This window comes from Portunus trituberculatus, chromosome 47 (assembly GCF_017591435.1).
Source record: "Portunus trituberculatus isolate SZX2019 chromosome 47, ASM1759143v1, whole genome shotgun sequence".
Classification (NCBI taxonomy): domain Eukaryota; kingdom Metazoa; phylum Arthropoda; class Malacostraca; order Decapoda; family Portunidae; genus Portunus; species Portunus trituberculatus.
The window spans coordinates 27,148,250-27,175,749 of NC_059301.1; the positions used below are offsets into that span (position 1 = coordinate 27,148,250).

The following is a 27,500-nucleotide window of genomic DNA, read 5'->3' on the forward strand; positions in this document are numbered from 1 at the left end:
TATTTGGAATGACTGAGTAATTCAAATATCTTTGCAGCATTTATTTGTTTATACTTAAAAAAAAAGCCCTCTACTCACTTTCACCTTATTTAGAATCAGAGAGAGAGAGAGAGAGAGAGAGAGAGAGAGAGAGAGAGAGAGAGAGAGAGAGAGAGAGAGAGAGAGAGAGAGAGAGAGAGAGAGAGAGAGAGAGAGAGAGAGAGACTTAATTTTTCCAACTTTTGTCTACGGACACTGGCAATTCTCCATAACTATTCAGGGCACTTACATGAAAATGTCTACGAAAAAGTCAATCAATATCAATATTTTTCATCTTTGCTGCAATAAGTTAAGCAATATCTTCCAAAACTAATAACCACGCTTACACCTCACTATTATTTCACCTGTGATTAGATAAAAACTCGACTTTCCAATCTTTCTCATCCCTCGTTGTAATAATAATAAGAAAAGAAAAATTATCTGCCAAGACCAACCATGCATAGGGAGTGTATGCCAACGGAAACAACTTCTGGGAAGGGGAAAAAGAATTGTTTCATAAGTTCGGGTGTTGACTCTGGTTTCCTTGGTTTTGTCGATGTTGCTCGATCTAGGTCACCACCGATCACCCTCGCACTCCATTCATTCCCCCGTCTATCTTTCCCTTGTCACTGTCTTTCTTTTTTTTACCTCACCGTGCTCTTTCGTCTAACTAACCCTACATTACGATTTATTTTTCTAAGCACATTTTCTTCATTTATCCACCGATCACTTTTTCACTCCATTTACGTCCCGACTTTCCTTCCCATCCACTGTCTCATTTTCTATATTACATTTTTTTTTTCGTCTAACTATCCTTACGTAGTGTTGTCAATTTAAGCAAACTTTTCTTAGTGTGGTCGCTTTCTCGTACATTACACTTTAGTAGATAAAATAATATAGCTTATCCTCGTAAAGATCAACTGATATAATGTTGCTCGTTATTCCTTCATATTCTTTTATGAGACATTCTATTCGAAAGGCAGGACTAAAAGAAGGGCAGTTTGAAGAGAAAAAACTTCCATAATCATCCACCCACCCATCCACACCCACACCCCACATCCACTCAAAAACGCACGTACACTCCCACGAAATCACACACGCACTTTCACAATCACACCCATGGACATTCACGTAAGAATCAATTAGAACGCTATCCATATAAAGCCCTAGCACCATCAACATCACCATCACCACCAATAAAAATATCATGTTTATGTGCTTTCAATCTTGAGTTTTTAAAGACAAAATTCTGACCTACGTAAACTGTTAAGAAGCAAAGGTTTACTTCATGGAAAAAGCAAAATTCCTCATTCGTCTTTTCTTTCTGTTTACTCTTATCATGTAAAAAAAAAAAAAAAAAATTCCAAGTTCAGTGAATTGCTAAAAAAAAAAAAAAAGTGTTTTCTTCTTGGGTCGCGTTCGTTGAAATTTGGTGTGAGAGTATGGCAGTGTATATGTGTGTATGATGTTACGTATATGTAAAACATGTCCTCCATACATATACATATATATATATATATATATATATATATATATATATATATATATATATATATATATATATATATATATATATATATATATATAGAGAGAGAGAGAGAGAGAGAGAGAGAGAGAGAGAGAGAGAGAGAGAGAGAGAGAGAGAGAGAGAGAGAGAGAGAGAGAGAGAGAGAGAGAGAGAGAGAGAGAGAGAGAGAGAGAGAGAGAGAGAGAGAGAGACAGGTAAGGGATGGCGGAAAACCTAAAAAAAAAAGAGGATAATGGGGGAAAGAATATATCAAGAAAACACCACACGACCACCTGATATATGAAAGAAAAAGGACAATCACGAAAGGGAGGAGAAGTTGCCTACAAAGGGAGAAGCACTAGAACTCACAAAGGGCGAGGGGAAAAGCCTGTAACATAGGAGGCAAGGAGTGTGAGTGGAAGCGTAGTAGCGGAGGTGCAGGAGTGGTGACACAGGAGGCAGGGAGGAAGGGAGGGAGGGAGAGATTGAAGAGACAGTGTGGTAGAGGGAACAAGAAAGAAGGGGTGGTAGACAGGAGTAACTGTGGTTCGCTACGATAACCGGGAGACGAAACTAATACGGAGAAGGAGAAGGAGAAAGAGGAAGAAGGAACTGATGGGGAGAGACCGGCGCAAGGGTTGATCAGAGAAGGGAAGAAGGCGAGGCACGAACTAGTATCTATAGAGAACTGAAGGCTAAAGGTTGTTTGTGGAGAGTCAAGAGAACAGGCGATGATAGTGGGAGACGGGGACGCAGGATATGAGATGTGTGGGAGGAAGACGTGGCTGGCAGGGCTGGGTGGGGAATGATATGAGGTAAGGAGTGTCTGGAGTTGTTGGGGGAATGGTTGGTGGAGAGCGTGGCAAGGTATGGCGTAGCTGGGGAAGGTTGTCAGGGAAAGGCTGGGTGAGGGAGCAAGGTGGGGGCTGGCTGGGGAAGCAAGGCCGGGGATGGCTGGCGCGGGCGGTGAGGCAGAGGTTGGCGAGAGAGGGCGGCGGGACAGTGGCTGGGTGGAGAGGATGGAGGGAAATGGAGGGAGGGGGTGGAGAGAAGCGAGCGCGTGGCTGGCCAGGTGAGGGAGGCACTTCTCTCCGCCGCCCGGAGACAGGCGGCGAGGCTGGGCGCGAGGCTCTAGCACACTGGAGGCATAAAAGTGGAGTGTTGTGTGGCTGCAGGTAGGATGGGACCACGACAACCATCTTCCTTACATGAATAGCAGAGAACGCTAGGGCATGTCATCTCACCATACATATCATGGAAAGATCCTTAATCGAACTAACCGATCGCTTTATATCACACATAACCTAATATATCATCAGGTACCTGCAGTTAGGTGGTGTAATTACATTGTACGGGGAAAACAACTACCAAGGAATGAGCACAGAGCCGTGAAAAGCCTGAATACCTATAGAAACAAGAATATTGTGTCTACGACACCAGGACACAATTAGGCTGTTTCTTCTGTGATACTAAGTGTTCCCAGTGGTTCGGCAAATACCCATTAGAGTAGTGTATGTAACGGGGGAGTCAGTGAAAGGAAGGGTGGTGCAGAACAACAGACGCAGGGAAGGGGAACTGGTGCAGGTAGAGGAAGCCTGGGTCACACCACACGAGGCGACTCTATTCGCTGTGCTGTGCCCTCCACTAAGAAGCAGCAGCATGAGGAAGAGGAGGAAGAAGAAAAGGAGGAGGGGGATGATGATGATGATGATGATGATGATGAAGAGGAGGAGGAGGAGGAGGAGGAGGAGGAGGAGGAGGAGGAGGAGGAGGAGGAGGAGGAGGAGGAGGAGGAGCAGAAGGAGGAGGAGGAGGGAGACGTTATTATTGGTAGTGGTGATGGTGGTTGCAGTGGCGAAGATAACATGACTGCAAACTGCTAGGGTTATATTAAATGATACCAGCAGCGACCCAAATACAAAAGCAAAACGCAAGAAAAAAAAAGTAAAAGTAATAACGCAGAATAAAGTCGAGGAAAGGAGAGGGGGAGAGAGGAAGAGAGGGAAGAGATGAAGAACAGAGGCAAGAAAAGGGAGCAGGGAAGCAGACGAGGCGAGGGAAACGGAGGAGGCAAGAGGGGCAGGGCGAGGGAAACGGAGGAGGAGAGAGAGGAGAGAGAGAGAGAGAGAGAGGAGAGAGAGAGAGAGAGAGAGAGAGAGAGAGAGAGAGAGAGAGAGAGAGAGAGAGAGAGAGAGAGAGAGAGAGAGAGAGAGAGAGAGAGAGAGAGAGAGAGAGAGAGAGAGAGAGAGTCGGAGGAGAGAGAGAGAGAGAGAGAGAGAGAGAGAGAGAGAGAGAGAGAGAGAGAGAGAGAGAGAGAGAGAGAGAGAGAGAGAGAGAGAGAGAGAGAGAGAGAGAGAGAGAGAGAGAGAGAGAGAGAGAGAGAGAGATGAGGGAGGTAGAGGAGGAAGGCGCGGGCAGGAGGGGAGAGAGGGTGCGCCACACACAGCCCGGGGAGGAGGTATTGATCGAGGTTCTCACGTGTGCTCGCCACCGGGCCCGGTTTTCACGTGAGCTTCGTCCACTTTCTTTGAAGTCCGGCTAACCATTCCCAAGCCAAGACTCCACCACATGCCCTGCTCCCTCAAACACCCCATAAGGACACTGCAAGAGGCGAGGGGACGAGCTTACAAAGGTAAGTCACACCGACTGGCAAGGGAGGAGGCACCGGGCTGCGAGCGTAGGTGGTGCGACTGGAGGTTTCGCTGCACACACCAGATCGCAGCCTTGGCCACCCCACCTTCTGTTGCTGCTGCTGCTGCTGCTGCTGCTCCCGCCCCCACCACTCTGCTGCCCGGCGCCCCACACCTCACCACTTACAGTTTCTCATGACGCATCTAAGATGTCTTCCCCCTAACTCTGAACACGCCATTGCCTCCATCTTAGTTGCAAGACATGTCTGTTTACCAATCACTGGAAAGATGTCCACATCGAATCTGCAGTTCTCCTGGATAGTTGAGAGCTACTCCAGCCCACGCGTTCTGCCACACCCTACCCCCCTACTATAATCTTTTCTTCCAGCCACATCACACCAACATACACCTGCAGATCCACACCCACCTACATTATTTTATTCAAATCTTCACATAGAACCAAACAACTCCCAACTTTGAAGGTTGTCCTTCAAAGGGGACCCTGGCCCCCATCCCTGCCTCTAGGGTCACCGGGGAGAATTCCAGGTCCTGAGGTGCGGTCATGCTGCACACCACACATCCACACCCTCTCACGATGCAGCGTCATCCATATATGCACATTATCAACCCATTCATCCACACACACACACACACACACACACACACACACACACACACACACACACACAAACTAGCTCATGCACACACAGTTTCCTAGTTTGTAGAGAGCAAATTTCCTTTAGTACACCATTTCTACCACATTGTCTGACTGCCTACCGCGCTGCACCACCCTGAACTTCCACAAATGCTTCTCTGACGCGTCCTTCTTGTACTTGCTATGTGATCACACAACACCAACACAACACAACCTTCTCCCAACAAAGTTTTCGAAAACATAACATTAGACGAAACTAAATACAGTCTACGAGTGGCTTCCTGTCGACGCCCTGCCAAGTCGCCAAGCCAAACAGTGTTCCCGCCGCCACTCAAGGCCGCGAGAAGCCCCACTTCTCTGACGTGTGTCGGGTCGGCAGCCCCACTCAACAGAGGGCAACCTGGAGTAAAGCTTCAACACCGACCTGGCTACATGGACCCACCCAATCATCCTCTCTCTCTCTCTCTCTCTCTCTCTCTCTCTCTCTCTCTCTCTCTCTCTCTCTCTCTCTTTGGATAAAAATGTGGACTAAATTACAACAGAACCACGAGTGTGACATTGGTAAAACTGTCCGCGCTACATTGGCGATACATGGCTTTCACTGGCACGTTACTGCAACTAAATATCCAAATGTGGAAATGGTACCAGGCCATGAATAAAGATAATTTCCTTTCAATGTGGCACAAAATTTGGTGGCGTTTTCGTATCGTGTTTCACAAGAGATTAAAAAATATCTCTGAAAATAATCACATTTTATTTATAACTATTTCCAACCTCACTAACCAAATAATTTCCACTTGAGATAAGGATTTTTTATGACTCCAAAACAATGAAGTACCGTGTGTTTTTGGTCTTAACGTTATTACCAAAACATGGATAAATACCAGTTTCAGATGTATAAACTTAATAGGTATGATTTATTGCTGAAATACGAGTAAACAATACTCCTAACAGCTCTCCACTCTGGCAACAACCGGCACCATCGCTATTACAGGCACACGGTATCTTTCAGGGCTCTACCACCTGCCATGTGTTGTGAAATGCGGCTAAACTGGACCGTGGAGTTCATCCGATGGAGTCGCTACCTTGCTATTACTATTCGACGGGTGATGCTACTAGTTCTTAATTTTATGTGCGTTTATGTGTGTGTGCTAGCAACTAGACCACGTCCCTAATAACCTGTTTCGTGAATTATACAACTCATTACTGAAAAAGATGATGTATATATGCGAGTAAAACTTAATACATTGGCGATGGAAAAAAGAAAACAATATAAATGTATGGAAAGGCATGAAAGAAAGCTATGAGGGGTAAAATGAAAAAAAAAAATGTATTTTGGTATATCATATATATATATATATATATATATATATATATATATATATATATATATATATATATATATATATATATATATATATATATATATATATATATATATATATATATATTATGGAACTTACAGTACATTACTTAAGTGAACTATTAGTGAGAGTAAAAGAGTGTACGCTGCAAAATACATAAATAAATAAGTAAATAAACAAATAAATAAATACAAATATAGGGAACAAATCAACGAAGAACGCAAATACTATTGTCACGCACCAAGTGCCCATTAACCCTTTCTATGGAGTATACAGTACATTATTAAATAAAAAAAAATAGTGAGAGTAAAAACTAGTAAACTGCAGTAAGAGAGAGAGAGAGAGAGAGAGAGAGAGAGAGAGAGAGAGAGAGAGAGAGAGAGAGAGAGAGAGAGAGAGAGAGAGAGAGAGAGAGAGAGAGATAACATCTATAATTGTAAGGAAGAAGATGGTCAATATTGTGCTGTACCAAGTAGGCATTAAGGCTTTCACGAAGTACATAACTCCACATTTTTAAGCAGAAAAATTAATGAAAATATAAAGAAAAAACAATAAGCTAAAGAACGAAAAAAAAAAACAATAAAACTATAACTGCCAGGAAACACATAAAAGAAAATGTTGTAGGTATCATTGCAGTATTTCACAACACGTGATGAGTGAGTGAGTGAGTGAGTGAGTGAGCCAGTGAGTGTATTAACGCATGCTCTCGCTCGTGCACCACACATCGTCTCAAACAGCCACCAAGAGTCTCAGCGGGGAATGGTGCTGGAGGACGCCGGTGCGAGGCTATTCACATTTGGGTCACCAGGAGAAGGAGGAGGAGGAAGAAGAAAGGGAAGAGGAGAAGGAGGAAGAAGAAGCAGCAGCACAGGAGCCTTCCTTGACTGAGGATCACGACGCTACTCATGACACGATATGAGCATCCTTTCCTCTCTCTCTCTCTCTCTCTCTCTCTCTCTCTCTCTCTCTCTCTCTCTCTCTCTCTATCTATCTATCTATCTATCTATCTATCTATCTACTTCTAGTGGATGGGAGTGGATAAAGGTGTCAGAAGTGGCGGTAATAGCAATAGTGGTGGGGATGGAATCGGAGAGAAAAGCTCGGTGAAGATGCGAGAGGTTGTAAGTGTGTGTGGAAGGAAGGAAGAAAGGAAGGAAGGAAGGAAGGAAGGATAGAAGGAAGGAAGGAAGGAAGGAAGGAAGGAAGAAGGAAAGGAAGGAAGAAAGGAAGGACGGAAGGAATGATGAAAAATAGAAAGAAAGGAAGAAAAAATGGAAGGAAATTTATCTTAAAATAGATTAAAAGTTTATATGTAAATATTAAAAAGTTTACAAAAGCAGCCCTCTTAAATCATCCAGACTAACAACACACACACACACACACACACAGGCGCGCACGCAGCATTTAGCCGTTTTAACGAGATGCTCCCTCGGGCGCTGTTTCCCATTCGGCATGTAAGCTTCACCCACATCTTTTTTTTTCCTTTTTTTTGCTTCAATTTTGCTGTATTTTATCACAGAATTGGAAAGGTTAATTTGATGCACGCAACTACCTATTCATTTCTTGTTTTCTTTTTTACTAAACCTGTATTTTTTCTGATTATTGTTTTATCATTTATTTCCGAATTGTTGTTAGATAACTGAATACCTTTTATTCATTGTTACTCTGCCTTCATTTATATTGGTAATTTTTCTTATAATTTAAGTTCAAGTATATTTTCTTTGACTTTCCCTTCTTATTTTTATTTTGTACATGTACAGATTGAGATATTCATAAATTTATCTCTCCTCTTCTTTCAATCTTAACTATTTAATCACTACTTTTAGCTTACCTGTACTGAAATCAGGCTATTTATGATAATTTGTTATATGTCCTAACATCAAAATTAATTACTTTTCTTGCTTAAAGGAAACAATGCAATTCATGTAATAATGGAACTCATATATTTATTTTTCCTATCTGCCAAAATACATTATCCAGCAAAACATTTAAAAAACACATTAGAGGATGCTTTAATCTAATTCAGAAGAGACATAGATCAGTATTCTTAAAATTTTGTTCTCTTGCCAATACTATTTGAGTACTGTTTTCAAAGCCCACGGAGATGATAAGTTACGATTTTCCTATTGTTGATGCAAAATTGGTGTTTACGCTTCCAGCCTGTTAGATGGAAGAGATAAGATGTGTTGGAGTGCGGTTCACACTCCTATTCACATTTTCAGTCATTTTCAGTGCCCGCCACAACACATCCAGCGAGTGACTAAAAATATGAAGTAATAAGATAATCTCCTTTCTTTCTCGTCTCTGTAATCCATGTAGTTGATCACGCTTCTTCCTTCAACGCTCCTCACATTCTTAGCTTCAAACCTTCTCTCCTTCTACGATCACCACTACCCACTACCTCTCCCTCTCCCTCCCATATTTCCTTCACCCTCCCTCCCTTCCTTCCTTCCGCTCAGACCATAATTTCTCCCGGAGTTGCCAGCAGCCTCTACACACACACACACACACACACACACACACACACACACACACACACACACACACACACACACACACACACTGTACACCCCTCCTCTGCGGCACCACTATACATTCTCTCTCTCTCTCTCTCTCTCTCTCTCTCTTACGTTCCTAGTTCTTCCTTTTCTTTTACATTTTTTTCTTCCACGGATCATCAAACATTAAAGGGGAAGTGCCAGAGGAAGTCTTTAATTAGAGAATAAATGAGTTACTGGATGAAATACTCGTAATCAGGTGCACCATTTATTTATCCTGTTTTTAAGGACGACATGAGCGAAAGAGCGACAGTGAAAGCAAAAGACAGACAGACAGACAGAGAGAGAGAGAGAGAGAGAGAGAGAGAGAGAGAGAGAGAGAGAGAGAGAGAGAGAGAGAGAGAGAGAGAGAGAGAGAGAGAGAGAGAGAGAGAGAGAGAGAGAGAGAGTTAGTATGTGTCATCACTCGATACAAAAGTCAGAGCATATACTCAACTCAATAAGTACAGGAGGACACAAGACTGTTCTTGCTTTATCTTCGTGGGTAGAAAACCCACACGGGCTATGGGTGGCCCGTCTAAGACTGTTCCTATTGTTCGCAGTGACGAAATATCGTTAATTTGTCACTAGGACTATAAAAAAAAAATAATCTTTTAAAACCCGTGTAATGTCGTCAATAGCCGCTCGAATGTAGCTTGTGTGAGGCGAAGAAAAGTTTCAGAATACTATCTTTTATTGAGAGACACAAAGAAGGGAGGCAAGGCAAAGCAGCAGCAGTCCAACACTTTCCCCTTTTTGGTAAATAAGCTAACATATCTCTCGTCTCCTCCGTCTATTCAGTAAACTCCCTCCTCCTCCTCCTATCCTCCCTCACACACCTCACTCTCCTTGTCCTCTCTATTATACGTACTTTTCCCTCTCCTTTTCCTTCTTTTTGGTCTCCTTCATCTTCAGTACAACCTCATCTTCTTCTCCCTTTCAATATAATCCTTCCTTTTTCTCCCCCTTAACACTAAGCTCCCTCCTCCTCCTCCTCCTCTTCCTCCATCTCCCCTTTTTAACGAAATTCCTCGTCCTTCTATCCCTTCAATATACTCCCTCCTCCCTCTCTTCCTTCAATAAACTCCCCTTATTTCTTCCCTAGCAGTCCTTTCTCCCCACAAAAGTCACGAGAAACAGGTTGGGAAGAAATAATTGAGTGAGGGAAGTCATACCTTGTGGGATCGAAGGCTATGGGTACTCTCTCTGTCTGTTTGTATGTCTGACGGCCTGTCTGTCTGTCTGCCTTTATTTCTATCTGTCTGTCTGTCTGTCTGTCTGTCTCTCTCTCTCTCTCTCTCTCTCTCACTCTATTGTAACAGTTTTCTTTTATTCCAACAATTCCCAGTGCTCTCCTCTCTCCATCTCTCCACCCTGCCCTGCCTGCCTGCCTGCCTGTCTCTCCTGTCCACACACCGTCGCCTCCCCTTTACTCTGCGCTCAACTCTCACCTAGTATATTATAGTATTTCAGTGCTCACACCACATATGCACACACATGAACACAGACACACACAGACATATACCAGACATGTATTCTCTCCTCCTCCCCCTTCCCTCCCTTACCAATAAAAGTATCGTTTCTCTCTCCCATTTTCTCTCTCTCTCTCTCTCTCTCTCTCTCTCTCTCTCTCTCTCTCTCTCTCTCTCTCTCTCTCTCTCTCTCTCTCTCTCTCTCTCTCTCTCTCTCTCTCTCTCTCTCTCTCTCTCTCTCTCTCTCTCTCACTAAAGGAAAACTATTAATATTTTCTTTTCATTATTTACTATTTGTACACGAATGGACCCAGGGGGAAAACTCTCTCTCTCTCTCTCTCTCTCTCTCTCTCTCTCTCTCTCTCTCTGGTGATGACGTTTTGACTCCATCTGCTGACATACACTGCTGATGCGCACCGAGCAACACACACACAGACTCGCACACACACACACACAGACTCGCACACACACACACACACACACACACACACACACACACACACACACACACACACACACACACACACACAGTGGATAAGGTGGTGAGAGTGGGATCAGGCAGACGTCCACGCGTAGGTTCGATTCCCACAATGCATCGCCTTGATACTTTACCATTTGTCGAATGGTTTAAAGTTACCTACATGTCACCATGATATCCAGGTTCTAGGTGGTTACACCAAAGATGCGCTTGGGTGGTGATATAGGCCCTAATATGGGTGCCACTATAAAGAAAATTGCCTGCGCCACTAATGGGTGAAACCTTTAGAGAGCTTCCAATACTCTTCACGTTACCTACAGGCGCTATAGGCCAGGACATAAAACACACACACACACACACACACACACACACACACACACACACACACACGCACACACACACTACAGATCGTCTCTCGCACACCCGTAACTTTGTCTGTCTCTGTCTGGCTGGTGTGGCCGCGTAACAGGTCCCATACACAGGTCGGTCACGGCGCCGATTTCAAGAGGTGACCGTGAGGGGCTGCAGCTTAGACTCGTATGAGAGGGATGGGACCTGGGATGGGTGGTGATGGCGTTGTCAGCAGCTCTGTGTATCATGGTGGCTGTTTCTTCTCTCCCTCCCTCTCTCTCTCTCTCTCTCTCTCTCTCTCTCTCTCTCTCTCATTTTTTCAAAAAGGTCACACGTGCATAAGGTCTAGGTTAACTTCTTTCATTATCGCCATCATCGCCGTCATAATCATAATCCCTCTCAGTTCAGATATCCATTTCGTCCTTGGTAATTCCTATTACCATCACCATCATCATCATCATCATCATCATCATCATCATCATCATCATCGTCGTCGTTAATAGCCTCCGTGACTCCACTTCTTGCTCTTTCATATAGTTATCTCAGTAAGTTGCTTGTCGCGTCTGTTACCTAACTTATACCAGGTGAGAGAAAATTGCTTGTGATTAAACTACACTACTCTAAAGAGAGAAACACATCATAGTAAAGGCAACTTCCTTGCTAACATTACATACGAGCTTCATCTATATATAAGTCAATCTCTCTCAGGAATTAAGTATATTAAAGAAATAATAAATTCCCTTTTTATAATATACTGTGTGTCTCTGCGTAAGAGAGAAACTACCATGAAAGTACAAAAACGGATGAAGGAAGGAGATAAACGGATATCTTTTACATTCGAGCCTGGTTTTCTTACGTTACAGAAGGTTAAATGAGTTCTTTTTTTGGGGAGTACACTGCCCGTGGGTCTGCATGTGTGTGAATACCGAGAGAAAAAGCACTATAGAAGGTAAGTGATGAGAGAGACTAGCATGGTTAAGTTCCCACGCAAAGAAACAGTGGCAGTCCCTATTAGGCTACACGACGCGTGGGTCTGCGTAGTGAAAAGAAAGTATTAAGAAAAAAAAGGAAAGACAGATAGTCTTCACCTCCTCTAACTTGAGCCTAGCATGGTTGGAGGAGGTTAGGTGAGGTTCCTTACAAGCTGTACCGCGCGTGGGTCTGCTAGCGTGTGTAAGATCAACGAGGAAAAGTACCAAGGAAGATAAGGGAAGATAAAAACTCTTTCCCAATACCACAGAATCTAGCATAGTTTTAGGAGGTTAGCGGAGCTTCCTTGGAGCTTATCCAGCGCGTGGGTAAGCTAGCGTGTGTAAGACCAGCAAGGGAGTATGAAATGAGTGCAGGAGGTCCAGCTGGGAGGACTGAGGCTCACGTGGAGGTCACAGCGGCCCCTTATATCGATTATGAGGTCAGAACCGGAATGGGGGAGAAAGAGGAAGTGGAGGAAAAGGAGGGAAGGAGGGAGGGAGGGAGGGAGGAGGAGGAGGAGAAGGAGAACCCTGGTATTACTACGGCGGCAGGCTGTGAACTGAGGGGAAGAGGGAAGATGAAGAAGGGGTCTGTGAGAGAGAGAGAGAGAGAGAGAGAGAGAGAGAGAGAGAGAGAGAGAGAGAGAGAGAGAGAGAGAGAGAGAGAAGACCCGTTGAGTCAGTAATGGGGGAGAGGGGAGAGGTAGAGGGAGAGAGGAAAGGCAGGAGGGAGACAAACGCTGATGCGGGGATGGCGGGAGGAGAGAGAGGGGTGGAAGAGGGGAGAGAGGAACCTGATGACGCCCTGTACTGGGGGAGAGAAAAGGGAGAGAGGTAATAGCAGGGGTAGAGAGGATGGGGGAGTGAAGGGTGAGCGTGACGGTGTCGTGTGAGGGAAGAAAGGGAGAGAAAAAGAGAAAAGGGAAAGAAAGGGAGCACAGGCTGGCTGTTGGTGGGAGGGAAGGGAGGAGCAGAGCCACTGAAAATAGCCTGAAGGAAAGGTATAGGTGAGGATGAAGGCAGAGCAGCAGGTGAGGATGAGAGAGAGAGAGAGAGAGAGAGAGAGAGAGAGAGAGAGAGAGAGAGAGAGATAATATTCATGAACTGGAAAGCAATAAACACCAGCCTGAGGGGTCTCTCTCTCTCTCTCTCTCTCTCTCTCTCTCTCTCTCTCTAACATGCCACATAACGCAATAGATCATGGGAGCTTTGAACTCTTAACAAATGAATTGCTTTTCCCCTTTAGATAATTTTCCTTTTAAGTAAACACCACCACTACCACCACCACCACTTTTTTCCTGCTCCCGGCCTCTAACCTCACGTTCACACTTCCACTATCATCTCTCTTCTCCCACACTTCCCTTATACGTTCCCTATAGGCTATGTTATAGTCTCTCTCTCTCTCTCTCTCTCTCTCTCTCTCTCTCTCTCTCTCTCTCTCTCTCTCGGGCATATCTCAACGTTTTTCATATTTATATTTACGTTCACTGGTTCATATTTTCTCTGCTTCGCTCTTTAAGCCCTGGGTATTAACTCCGTCTTCTTTTAATTTAATTTCTCGGGCTTTTATCATTTTCGGCCAACAGCGAGGAATTTTGAACGAATCAGTGATGGCGATTGTGGTTTATTTGATGACGGTGGCTGTTGTCGGTGGTGATGGTAGTGGCGGTAATGATGACAATGTTGGTAGTGGTGCTGATACTACTGCTACCACTACAGTTGCAGTTACTACTACTACTACTACTACTACTACTACTACTACTACTATCATTACTACTACTGCTGCTACTAGTTACTACTACTACTACTACTAATACTACTACTATTTCTACTACCATCACCATCACCACCATCACTGCTAACATCACCGTCACTATATACCACCATCACCCACCTTCACTACCACCACAACAAATCGCTCTTTCCGGAAGCAAGGTGAGACTGTCAACAGGTACTGTACAAAACTCGGGAAACCTGAGATGTCCTTCGATCTTCAGTAAGTTTTTAACAGTAATTTTTTTACTTCCTTTCCCTGTTTCTGAGTCTTTCTTCACGATAGAAAGAGAGAGGGAGGAGAGTGGGGAATGAGAGAGAGAATCATGATACGTCCCAGAAACCAGACTCTTACCACTACTCTCATCGTTTATACACACACACACACACACACACACACACACACACACACACACACACACACACACACACACACACTTTGCTGCATGTATATTCCCCATCATGCAGCCAACCAGTTCCTTACAGTCTTATTGGGAACTTCGGCAAGGACAGATAATTTCCCTATGGTGTTTACGAGCCTGGTTTTGATGCAAGGATGAATTTATAGGAATATCAAATAAACATGATGTTGATGGAAGTTAACTTATGCACCTGAGTTACATGGTGATTGAGTTAAGCTGGTCATTAGTTATGTAACGCTGCCGGAAAAAAAATGGTGTTGACGTAAATGTCTATTACAGTGATAGGGAATGACGTGATAGTGAATCAGTTAAGGTATAAAGCGATGAAATATACTGTTGTTAATAGAAGGGTTACACGGTGGTCAGTTAGGCAGGTATTGATAACAAAAAGGTGAAAAAAGAGACATGACGTTACCTAAGTGAGGCCGCACTACAGTGAAGCCAAGCATGCCTATATTGACATAGGTTAGGTTACACGGCAGTCAGCGCAGGAGAGCAGCAAGGGACATGTAGGCAAGTTAGTAAAAAAAAAAAAAATAAATATAGAAATCTTTCCGCCACTGCCTGGCGTCGCCCCAGCACCGCCTCAGCACTGCAGCGTCCTCTTCTCTCTTCCTCTTTCTCCTCCTCCTCCTCCTCCTCCTCCTCCTCCTCCTCCTCCTCCTCCTCTTTCTCCTCCTTCCTTCCTTCTTTCCTTCCTTCCTTCTCCCGCGGCCTTCCTATTCTTCAAATACAGAATTGTCTCCACCAAGCGTGGTCTAGGTGAGTCTGGTCTGGTCTAGTGTGGCCTGGCCTGCTCTGTCCTGACCCTGACCTTCCCCAAAATACTCTCACTTCCTTGTTTGTTTGTTTATTTGAACGGTTTAATTTACTGCCTCTTTTCCTCCCCCTCGCGGCGCCCTACAGCTTGTCATGCCGCCACGCCGAGCAGGAAACACCCACAAAGTAAGAGGAGTTATTTCACTACACTGTACGTCCCTCATGTAACACTCATACTCACATTACGGTCCATCACAGAGCGTATACCTAAGGTGAAGCCACACCGCGACCTGCATGCTAGTCAGTTTCTCCAGGACAGGCATCACACTCACACACACCATACACTTAAACCACCATGTTATCCTTCGCACCTGTGCATAACAAACAATGTTCCACGAATGTTACGTCCCATTACCAAGCGAGCCAAGGGAACCAATATTCGCCAGCATTACTCTACAACTCCATTTAACTTACAGCATCCTGGTTTACCTCTCTAAAATACTTAACCATGAAATAATCGGAAAGAAAGAACGAATAATTTCACTACAATGTACATTCTTCATAAAAGAAATAACTCACTCTAATTAACATAAATAGCACAGAATAAACAGCGTCCTCTTCTCCTCATACCTTCACGTTTGACAAGAAATAATGAGTAGTTCTAGCACATTTGCACACTCCTCATATTCAATAATGAAAAAACAACATTTGTACTCGCTGGCATCACTCCATTATTCTTACTCATTGTACCGCATCTGAGTCTCTTGCTTCATTACACTTCATAAGAAATACTCGAACAAAAGATAATTTCAGCACTTTGCACATTCCTCATGCAACTTTCATACTCACATTCCTTTCATTCTACACAGAACTGACGCACAAGTACGATATAATAACTGGAATGACTTAGGTTACCAGTAATCTTATATTCTAATCTGACCCAACCTAACCTAACCAAAAAGCACCTGCAATCGATAGAATTACAAGTCAGCTAACCTATTCTTACATATCCCAGCGCAAAATTAACAAAAAACGCGGGAGTCATCAGCTAGCTAATCTATCCTAATCTTACTTGAAAAAAACAACCTAAAAGTAGCAGAAATGTGTGAAGTTACCAAGCTAACCTAACCAGTCCAAAAACTAGCTGAGATGGCTGACGTTGCACATTAGCTAACCTATCTTAACCTGATCTCGATTGATCCTAAGACAGCTGAAACGTACAAGTCATCACAAATTAAGTAAAAGTACGTACAATCCGAAACATAGACATCAAAGTGAAGGGATACCAATACAGAACGAAGTAAGCGGCGCCAGGCTGGAAGCTGCAGCAAAGACCCCAGCCAACAGAACAGCTCAAGGCGGTGGACGTAACAGATATCAAAATCCTTTTTATGGTGAGGGACTGAGACGGAGGGAGGGAGGAGGATGGATGGGAGAGAGGAGAGAGAGAGAGAGAGAGAGAGAGAGAGAGAGAGAGAGAGAGAGAGAGAGAGAGAGAGAGAGAGAGAGAGAGAGAGAGAGAGAGAGAGAGAGAGAGAGAGAGAGAGAGAGAGTGGGTAGGAAATGGAGCATGTTATAAAGGAAAATTACGAAAAAGTGGTTGACGTCCAAAAGTCAGCTTCATACAAATACACATACACACACACACACACACACACACACACACACACACACTCACCAGTCTTCAGTTCATCCTCGCTGCCGTCACTCTCCGCCATCACCGCGCCGTCCTGCAACAAAACACAAACACCATTAGTCATTAGAAAGACCCGAGTTAATATGAAGTTTTAAATATTTCTGGATAGGGAGAATGGGAGGATGTAGGCAGATTATGTTCCTATACACAGAGGGGCAAGTGTAAGTCGGGTGGGCTCTTATTCCTTCCTGTTCTCAAAATGAACCGGATGATTAGCGACATTTATGGATAGGGATAACACATGGAATAACGTAGGTATGTTTTTTTTACTACAGGGACCGTCATGGGTAAATCCGACGGCTTCTTGCAACTTTCCTTATTTTTATATCTTCTTAAAAAATTAAACCCAAAAGACACAAAATGAGCTAAATTACCAAGCAAGCTCATTCATTTCTACTCGCAATCTGTATGAAATATATATACATCAATGAATTTCCGAATATCTCATACTGCTTTTCAGGTCTTACATTCCTTTTCTCCCACAATATAGAAATAATAAACACACCAGTAAATTTCCGAATAGTTCCTACAATTCTTCAGATCTTTCATCATATGGATCAAAATATTGTCCTCTTCCACTTACAGCCAGCAAGGAATAAACACGCCAATGCTTTTCTGAATAACCTCTACAGGTTTTTTTTAACACTTTTAATAAAATTACTACAGAAAAAAAATTCCCTAACTAAAAAAACTTAAAACATATTGAAGTTCAACCATACGCAGACACAAAACTAGCCAATCGCGTGGGTGTTACGGCCGAAGGAAACATGCAGGGGTAATTATACAACTACTAACTGTGATCGTAAACATATTTTTCTTTTCTTTAACGCCCCAACACGCGCTGGAGGGGACCTTCTGGCTGGCAAGAACCAGAGCCAGCGAGGAGTTCCGCTTATACTTGAGTGAGGAAGCAAGTTATTGTACCCGCACCGCCACCACCGCCACCAGCACCACCTCGGCAGGGAAGATAAGAACTCGTGGTGAAGAAGAAAGGAGAAAAAATAGGGTACTTCGTTTTGGCTTGAAAAGAAAGAGAGAGAGAGAGAGAGAGAGAGAGAGAGAGAGAGAGAGAGAGAGAGAGAGAGAGAGAGAGAGAGAGAGAGAGAGAGAGTTCGTATCGTAAGCTCCTCACACATCCGTAAACCTCAGGGATCATGCGAAAGGAGAGAGAGAGAGAGAGAGAGAGAGAGAGAGAGAGAGAGAGAGAGAGAGAGAGAGAGAGAGAGAGAGAGAGAATAAATAGAAAAAAAAGTTTGTTCGTATCCATCACTGCTCACTCCTACATCTCAAGGCCACTCAGGAACCAGAATTTGGGGCAAAGACCTCTCGTCTCTGACCTTGTGTGCCGCGGAAACATGAAAACTGAACCAGCAAAGCAGAGGCGGCACCCAAGCAGACCCCTGAGCCCTCTGCAGTGACGACCCGCCCTGCACAACAGTAACATCGGGTCGAGATTCTAGTGTCTGATCCCGGGCGAGGTGGCGTCATAAGCTGGTCTCGCGGTGGCCACTCATCTTGGGAGCTGACACGCCACGGGAGTCATAAGCCTTGATTCTGCTCGGCTCTACTACCCGTTGCTACCCCGTGACTGCTATGGTTTCCCTTGAAGCTTAATGGAATGGCCTGGCGCGAGTCTGGACTGTGATTTGGAAAGGTGTAGTCATGGTTGGAAGTCATGTAACCTGCCACACTTACTTCTATTGAGTTTAATGCTTTCTCTGAATCTTGCTCTCTGATATGCTCACAATACATCAGTTGTGTAGTTTCGTCAGCACATCACAGGAATAAAAAATGAGGAGAAACAACACAGTAGAAGTCAGAATGACAGGTCACAAAATTCATGACTATGACTAAACCACTGACAGCTAAATAAGTTATCGAGTAGTTAGAGTATTCTGGTATTTTGCTTCATAAATTCGTCTTGAGTTACTCAAACAGAAGATTAAATAACCACCATGTTAGCTCACCACAAGATACGCTTCAAAACAGCCACAACAGGAATCCTTCCCTTAACGTAAACGAAAATCATCAAAACAGTCGTGTACTACTACTTACTAATCTCTTACCCGCTGGCGATCTCAAAAAGCGTGATAATTAGCTGTTTTTCATATTGTTTTTTCTACTCCTAATTTGCTCTTGGGAGTGGCAACTGAGTATAATTCTCTGTGATACATAGAGAAGAAAAAACAAAAAGAAAAGAAGGAAAAGAAACAGAGAATATCAGATCAATAGAAAACAACAAACACATTATAAATGAGTCTGGTAAGCTAACTAACTTATGACCCTGGCTGCACATCTGACATTCTCCATCACTTGTACCGGGAGGTTATAGTACAAACAACTCTTGTGCTGAGTGAGACAAACAACCAGTGACGTGGGGACGTGTTCTTTAGGTCTACAAAAAGTAAGAAGAGGTAGGTGGTGGAAGGGAATATTATAGAAAGCTTCCTCGTCATGTGTTGAAACTTGCTTGAGAAAGAGATTCGATAGGCTGACTTGTGTTTGTTTTTGTTTTTTCCCAAAGATATCACAAGAAGAAATATAAAAAATGCCAGTGTTCTTAAGTCAGTCATTGTTAGAGGTCTCTCTCTCTCTCTCTCTCTCTCTCTCTCTCTCTCTCTCTCTCTCTCTCTCTCTCTCTGTGTCGAAATGTTCACCTGCCTCAATACCTCACTCTTGGCGTCTTGAATTTTTCGCCCTCCCTCTTCCTCTGGCACAACCATCTTGGCAAGCCTTTCCTATCCCTCTCGCTAGGTGGGGAGGAGGAGGCAGCTGGTGTATGTGGGGACTAGAGGATAGAGGGAGGAGGAGAAGAGGAAGGAGAAAAGAGAGAGCCACACCTGTCACTGCACTTCCTCTCCTCTCCAAGCCACCTGTTTATCCTGTCCCTCTTACGCTTCACGCCTGTTCCCATCTGTATCACCAGTCTCTCTTCCTTCTCGTCCCTTCCTTACATTAATACAACGTCATATAATGGTGATTGGCACTGAAGAATAAAAAAGAAGGATAAAGTAGTAACACACACACACACACACACACACACACAGGTTTCAATTCCCTAGAGTCACCAGGCCCACCAGGCAACAAAACATCACCTCAGATCTTGAGGGAATATGAACCCAAGTCCTGTGATTCTCCTCCTTCAGTTCGGCCATTGCCTTTATTTTTCATGGCGAGGTGCACTGGTTCAGGACGGCTTACACCCACCAATGACACGCATAAACAAGAGTGGAGAGGGGGAGCGCTGGTATTCCGGAGTGGGTCCTCTTGGAAGACAGCCAAGGCGACCGACATCCTTCCTTGCTGGATACGGGAGGGAGGGTCGCGGCGAGGCGGTGAGGCGGCAGGATGCTTCTCCCTAACACACCTGCACCACGGCTGCCACCACCACCACGCCCGCCGCCGCAGGCAATTATCCTCACGCAAGGTAATGCCTGATCAAAGCACAACTTTAACCGTGTCATTAGCAACACGCAACTCACATAGTCCCGCCGGCAGCCTCCAAGACAGTGTGTGGGGAGGTTAAGGTGACCAGGAAAGAGGGAAGAGGAAGGTGGAGGCAGTTTATAACAGAGATCCAGATATGGTAAGGTAGCGAGGCACACAGGTGAATGAAGAGAGAAAACAAAAGAGATAAAACGTATGTTTGGAAGAAACGACGATGTGTTTCCTCGTAACATTACTGAGCCCAGAAGAAAGCAAAACATTTATTAATGTTTACGTCCAGTAATCACTGCGTATAAACAAAAGTTTTCCAAAGCGTATCTGATTTGCGTAAACACTCCTTACATGTATGAATGGGCATTCATGTTTTTGTCATTCGTTGTCTTGAAAGAAGAGGGCGTGGAGAGTTACGCCCACCATACTTGGTAAGGATGGGCTAGTGAAGCTCGACGGGCGGGCTACCGTCATACGGGCTGGCGGGCAAGCGGGCGGGGAGGTGGGCGGGCGGGGCAGGTTACACCCCCGCCACCGCCGTGGGGACAGCTGGGTCCAATGTTACCCAACTTATGGAAACGCAGGGCCACTTCTTAAAGTTCCCCTCTCCGATCACCACCACCACCACCGCCGCCGCCGTCCCTTAACCTCCAAGCGTGGCGCGGCGTGTGTACCGGGAGAAAACAGGGCGGCAGACAGGTAGAGGGGAGGTACAAACAAGGTAAGGGAAAGAAGCAAGGTGGCGGCGTGGAGGCACATAAATCACTCACAAGACCTAAACACCGCGTCACTTTCCACCTCATCTTCACCACACACCCACAGACACTAGGAACATAGATAGATACAGTATGACTAAGATTATTCACTAAAACTAAGGGAGCGTGGAGGGAAACACGCAGATTAACAAAGGGCAGGTGTCGCTGTGTACGGCTGGCTGTGATGATGATACGATGTGTGTGTGTGTGTGTGGGATGGCAGGTGTTACAAGGCCGGCAGCACGGTATAGTTGTGTCAGGTGTAGTGAGATGGACAATGGTGAGACAGGACTACTACTATTACCGTATTCTTTTTAACCTGCAGGTGGCTCTTCTATAAACAGAACCACCATCCTATAGCTTCTGTTACATTCAAGCATACCAGGGAGAGGAATGAAAGGATAAGGATGTAAACAGGAGATTAGGCCAGACAACACCTTCCAAACGTGTTGCATCTTACGTCACAAACAACGTGCATGCCTAGAAGAAAGAAAAGAAAAGAAGAAAAAAAAAGAAACAGTATACAGGAGTCGATTCTACACACACGCAGGAAACACCAAGCAAGGAGAATCTAAACCTAAATCAAAAGTTTCCCCTCGCCACCCTATTCCATTAGAGTACGCTGGCATGTCTGTCGTGAACTATTAATTTTTCCACTTTTTATGGGTGGCTTGAAGGGGGTAATTACAGGCGGGAGGTACATCAATATTGATCTAAAGGGGGCATATGGTAGATCCGCGGCAAACTACACCAGCTTCCCCAAGCCTCACACACGCACACACACACGCACACACACACACACACACACACACACACACACACACACACACACACACACACACACACACACACACACACACACACTCGCACACAGACACAGCCACACGCAAACACCTGCACGAGGCAGCGGCGTGTCGAGCAGCTCACCTTCGCAGCGCTGCAGGGTTTTCGTTTGTGAGCCATTCGTTGCACTCAGGAAAAATCGTTGAAATATCTATATACTCGATTACATGTCATTATGATGGTCCTCCATACCCTTTATTGTTCCGCCAAGACATCCAGCAAAAGCTTTTATCTGGCTTTCCAAGTCTTGTGATCAGTCATCCTCACTTACTTACTAATTTCACTTTAAAATCCACTAACTATTCTTCATAAGTAATGACAAACACTAATCAGCGCGAACACAACCCTACTCTCCGCCGGCCACAGCCACACTGAGCCGCCAATGGTAAGCTCAAGTCCCTGGTAGCGCCAGAGCGCAGTTGCCACTGGCCTGTTTTTCCCCATTACAAAATTACTCTTTCCCATACTTCTTGCAATATTTTTTTCTACTAGTGTACATATTACCCTTATCATCAACGTAAAAGTGTTACAAGGGTTATTAGTCCATATATGTAAAATTAATTTATTGAAAATAGGCAACCTAAATTTTGGAAAACATCTTAGCAACCAACTCGGAGGAGGAAGCGGAGGAGGAGGACAGGGAGGAGCAGGTCTTCCTAGTACACCGCATTTAATTTGGTTTTCCCTTAATGTAAAAAAGTACTAACAGTAATAATGAAATAATACAACCGGAAAATAATTAGATCAAAGACATTCTTACACATCAAACGGAGCAAGATCGAACGCTATTAGCACTTCACGATGTGAGGAGCAGTCTTCCTTGATTAACTCAAAGCCTTTCATCTTGTGCATCATTGTTACTTGGAAAGACTGGCTGTTTGTCCTCAGTATTTCTCTTGATTAATATATATTGAACTCCGGAGGCAGGAAGGCACTGTCGCACCTCCCAGGCAGACACTGACACTGGTGGATGGGAGAAAGAAGGGAAAATGACTGGCAGGCGGATAGGAGGGAGAAGGGAAGTAGATGGAAGGGAATAGAGGTTAGGGGGAGTGCTACATCCATCTCACGCAGTATTACGAAATACAAGAGCACACCCTGGGAGGCATCGCAGCTGTTTGGAGCCAGACGCCGCCATGAGGACGCAAGGGGGCAGGGGCTTCTAGGGCGGCGGGAGCGCTGTGCCACCCCTTCCCGCCCACCCGTCCCGCCCACCTTACGCCAGTCTGCAGGTAGCGCACCCCTGACCTGCCTCAATTGGTTTATTTATTTACTTAGTCTATTTCCTTCTTTCCGTTTCATTCACACGTTAGTTGGCTAAACTTTGTATTTTGAGTGTCCAGGAAGAAAAAAAAATGTGTGGTGGGAGGGAGAACGATAAAAAAAAAAAAAAACCCAGTGTACTCAAAGAATTTGGCTGTTTTATTTTATTTCTGACCTCTTTCTCCCCACGTCTGCACGTACTCACACCACGCCTGTTCACTCTGCCCGCAATTCACATCCTTCCATCCCCAACATAAACACACACACACACACACACACACACACACACACACACACACACACACACACACACACACACACACACACACACACACACACACACACACACACACACACACACACACACACACACACACACACACACACTTCTCTTCATGCACTCAGCCACGCCTTTCCACTTCCATACGCAATCATCCCAACGTTCCAAAACTACCACCCAAACCTCCCATCTTCTTCTACACTCCCTCAACTCTTAAATGTCCTCCTCTCTGCACTCAAACCAAACACTAATCCTCCTCTTCACACGCACCCAAAGGTCTCCTCTCCTCTCCACACACTCTCTCAAACATCTCCTCCTCTTCACACCCTCACCCTCCCACGCCCACACTCTTCTGGACTCACTCGACCTTTTACACTTATCTTCCTTTACCAGCAGCTAACGGCCTTTTCCTCTGCACGCACTCACTTAATATCCTCACGCCTCACACACACACACACACACACACACACACACACACACACACACACACACACACATACAGGCAGACACATTCACTTACTCAAGCCTTTACTTAATAAACTTAGAAATTGTTCCCGTTCTTCGAGTCCGCGTGTCTTGCAAGAGTGAATAAGTGAGTAAGATGAGCATGTGTGGTTGCGTGTGCGTATGTATGAAGAGCAGACACCCCGTGAGGACGATTCGCAGTAATTCCAGGATTATCGGAATGTACATGTTCAATGTACAAGGCCATTCAATAAATCCATAGCTGGTGTGTCTTTGAACAAGCTCTTGGAGAAGGATGAAGCGAAGACGAACCGGTGTGGAGGTGGTATATATGTGTTTAGCGGTGGTAGTGGTGGAGAGAGAGAGAGAGAGAGAGAGAGAGAGAGAGAGAGAGAGAGAGAGAGAGAGAGAGAGAGAGAGAGAGAGAGAGAGAGAGAGAGAGAGAGAGAGAGAGAGAGAGAGAGAGAGAGAGAGAGAGAGAGAGAACAAGACAAAAATAACACGAGTTTTCTCAAGGCAAGGAAGACAAATTAATGAAAACACCTAAAAATAATTCCCAGAACCTTAATTTTTCCTTTTCTTTTCGTTCTTCCTTCCGTTTCTTTTCTCCAGGATGGAATCAAGGATAGGTGAAGAGGAGGAGGAGCAGGAGGAGAGGAGGAGGAGGAGGAGGTAAAAGAAGAAGAAGAAGAAGAAGAAGAAGAAGAAGAAGAAGAAGAAGAAGAAGAAGAAGAAGAAGAAGAAGAAGAAAAGGATGATGGAGAAAAAAGAAAATTGAAGGAGGAGGAGGAATGGACGCACAATTTTCCAGCTGTCGCCCCGTCCCTGCCGTCACCACCGCTATGCTCTGAGGTAGCGCCAATTACATCGACCAGAGAGGAAGGGGAGGCGGAAGGCGCTCATCTTAACGACTCCCTCCATAACCTTTGCACGCTTGAGATGACAGGGACCCGCACCTTTGCCGATACTTCAAACATTATCACCATTATTACTATCATGTTTAAGCCCAATGCAGGACCTTCTAGACTTCAACGTTTTATATTTCTTTCTTTTCTAACGTATGAAGGAATCTGGCCAAGGGTAAAAAAAAAAAAGGATAGAAAAATTTCCCTCTAATTATATAATTAATTAAAAAGATGATTATAGGATATTTAATTAGTAGTAGGACATTTCAAGATTCAGAGGTACATTGTTACTTTTCTTTCAAAACAATCATTCAAGTAGTAGGAAAGAAGCTGGAAATACATATATAGATAGGTAGAGTTCCAAAGATCACGAGTTTATCATGCATCCTGGTTAGTTTAGGGTCTATTTAGATTCAGAGACGGCTTTTTTTTAAGTAGTTCGAGGAGGGAAAGAGACTGACAAATATCGTATGTTTACCGCGCACACTCTATCGACTTCCTGTCTACTCCAGGAATCCCAAGCAACACTTATCTCTCTTCATCTAGCCATCTATCTCTCATGCATTTTCTTGTCATATTATCGACATAGATAAAATCAATACACAGACGCTATATATATCTTTGACGCGGCAGGCATGACAGAGACCCACTGGAATTGTCCGTCTTTATCACCCATATCTTCTTTTATCATATACTCGACATCGACAGATCAGTACCCAGACTCTATATATCCATGACGGATCCACATATTCTCTTTACGATATCTAGAAGACGTACAAAGCGGACAGCGACCCAAGCTACTTCAAATAATAACAATATATACTATGGGGAAATTGGAAACAACATTTATAACAAGAATAAGTAATATGATACAAATACTTGAAATTCTCGTTAGTGTTTGTCCTTGGTTCTCCTGTGAAGTGTACTTTTAGTGGTCAGGTACAGGAGCGTGAAGGAGAAGGCTTCTGCCAGCTAGTCCTAATCTGATAATGCAACCTAGGTAACACACACACTCACACACACTCACACACACACACACACACACACACACACACACACACACACACACACACACACACAAACACAAACACAAACATACACACACACACACACACACACACACACACACACACACACACACACACACACTGGAACTGTGCGTTGATGTGGTTTCAGTCCTACCCGAAGATCGGTCTATGGGCTCTGAGCTCGCTCCGTAATGGGGCAGACGACTGAGGTGAATTACACACACATAGCGGTCACTAAGAGCTCTGAGCAAGACGAGTAGGCGTTCGTGGATGAATCTCTCTCTCTCTCTCTCTCTCTCTCTCTCTCTCTCTCTCTCTCTCTCTCTCTCTCTCACTGTGCAGTACTCACCTTCCACTGGTAGTAGTTGTAGTTGTTGTAGTAGTTGTTGTTGTTGTTAATGTAGTGGGTGTTGAAGTGGTTGTTGTAGGCGGCGGCGAAGGTATTGGTGCAGTGCTTCAGGTAGATGCTGGTGATGGGCAACCTGTAATCCACCTCAGAACTCACGGCGCTCACCCTCTTAGCGTACATCCACTCACCCACATCCGCAACTTCCTCGTCATCCCCATCCACCTTCAGCTCTACGTTATCATTATCCTCCTCCTTCGCCTCCTCCTGCCGCCTGCTGACCTCCTCCTGCTCCTGCTGGTGCTGCCTCTCTGCCGCCTCCTGCTGCTTCTGTGACTTCTTCGACTCCTGAAAGTGCTGCTGCAGTTGCTGGTGCTGCTGGTGGTGTTTCTGCGACAGGTGGAGGTGTGGTGAATGCGGCGGGGGTGGTGGGTGAGGAGACTGCGGAGGTGGAGGGTGTGGTGATTGTGGTAGTGGGTGTGGTGACTGTGGTTGTGAGTGCTGGCGTGTATGGAGGTACTGGTGGTGCTGGTGGAGGTGTACTGGCGAGGCGTAGCAGGACTGTTGTTGCTCCTCCGACGTTGGCTGCTCCTCCAGATGACGACTGAGGGAGGGAAAGGAAAGATTACGTGAGTTTTCGATGTTTTTTAATACCTTTGGCTCATGTAGGTAAACGGTGGGAGTGAAGGGAGTGTTGGCTAGATTAGAAATTTCATAGAGAGAGAGAGAGAGAGAGAGAGAGAGAGAGAGAGAGAGAGAGAGAGAGAGAGAGAGAGAGAGAGAGAGAGAGAGAGAGAGAGAGAGAGAGAGAGAGAGAGAGAGAGAGAGAGAGAGACACACACACAGATACACACACACACACACACACACACACACACACACACACACACACACACACACACACACACACACACACACACACACACACACACAGAGTAACGCAATCAAGAATCACACCACAAGCGAGTGACTGGAAGGAAGAACATTCAAACCAACACTGGCATTTTTACGTCTCTTATGTACTGCAGTGGCTGAAGTCCAATAAGAGACACAGTACTATAGTTAAAAGAAGAAGAAAAAGAAAAAGAAGAAAGTGTGGAAACATGTCATTGCTTTGCCCTTCAGAGAGAAAAGAAAAAAAAAACTCGGAATAGCTCGAGCCAATAAAATACTCACAGAAAGAACCGAGTTTTTTTTATGTTTTGAACAAACCGCCAGAGAGAGAGAGAGAGAGAGAGAGAGAGAGAGAGAGAGAGAGAGAGAGAGAGAGAGAGAGAGAGAGAGAGAGAGAATTTATTTCATGTTGTTAGCTTCTACTTGCGTACTGGAAAGTTTAAAATTAAGGATACGGATGATCTCTCTCTCACTCTCTCTCTTTCTCTCTCTCTCTCTCTCTCTCTCTCTCTCTCTCTCTCTCTCTCTCTCGTAACAAGAGGTGGTCTTATCTGTGACATGTGAGCGTGTGATTGCGTGCGCACGCTCGTGTTTGTGTGTGTGTGTGTGTGTGTGTGTGTGTGTGTGTGTGTGTGTGTGTGTGTGTGTGT

The 27,500-nt window shown here is 44.7% G+C and overlaps 1 protein-coding gene across 3 annotated transcripts in view; it reads right to left on the bottom strand.

The window, feature by feature from the left end:
- The window catches only part of LOC123498251 (uncharacterized protein TP_0369-like), a 151,372-nt gene that overhangs the window by 9,345 nt on the left and 114,527 nt on the right, over positions 1–27,500 (bottom strand). For all 3 annotated transcript variants that reach the window (XM_045245439.1, XM_045245440.1, XM_045245441.1), the window contains exons 4-5: positions 25,960–26,560; positions 16,616–16,667 (exon numbers count right to left, since the gene is read on the bottom strand). In XM_045245439.1, coding sequence (XP_045101374.1) covers positions 16,616–16,667; positions 25,960–26,560 — 653 coding nt within the window. The remainder of the gene's footprint in view (positions 1–16,615; positions 16,668–25,959; positions 26,561–27,500) is intronic.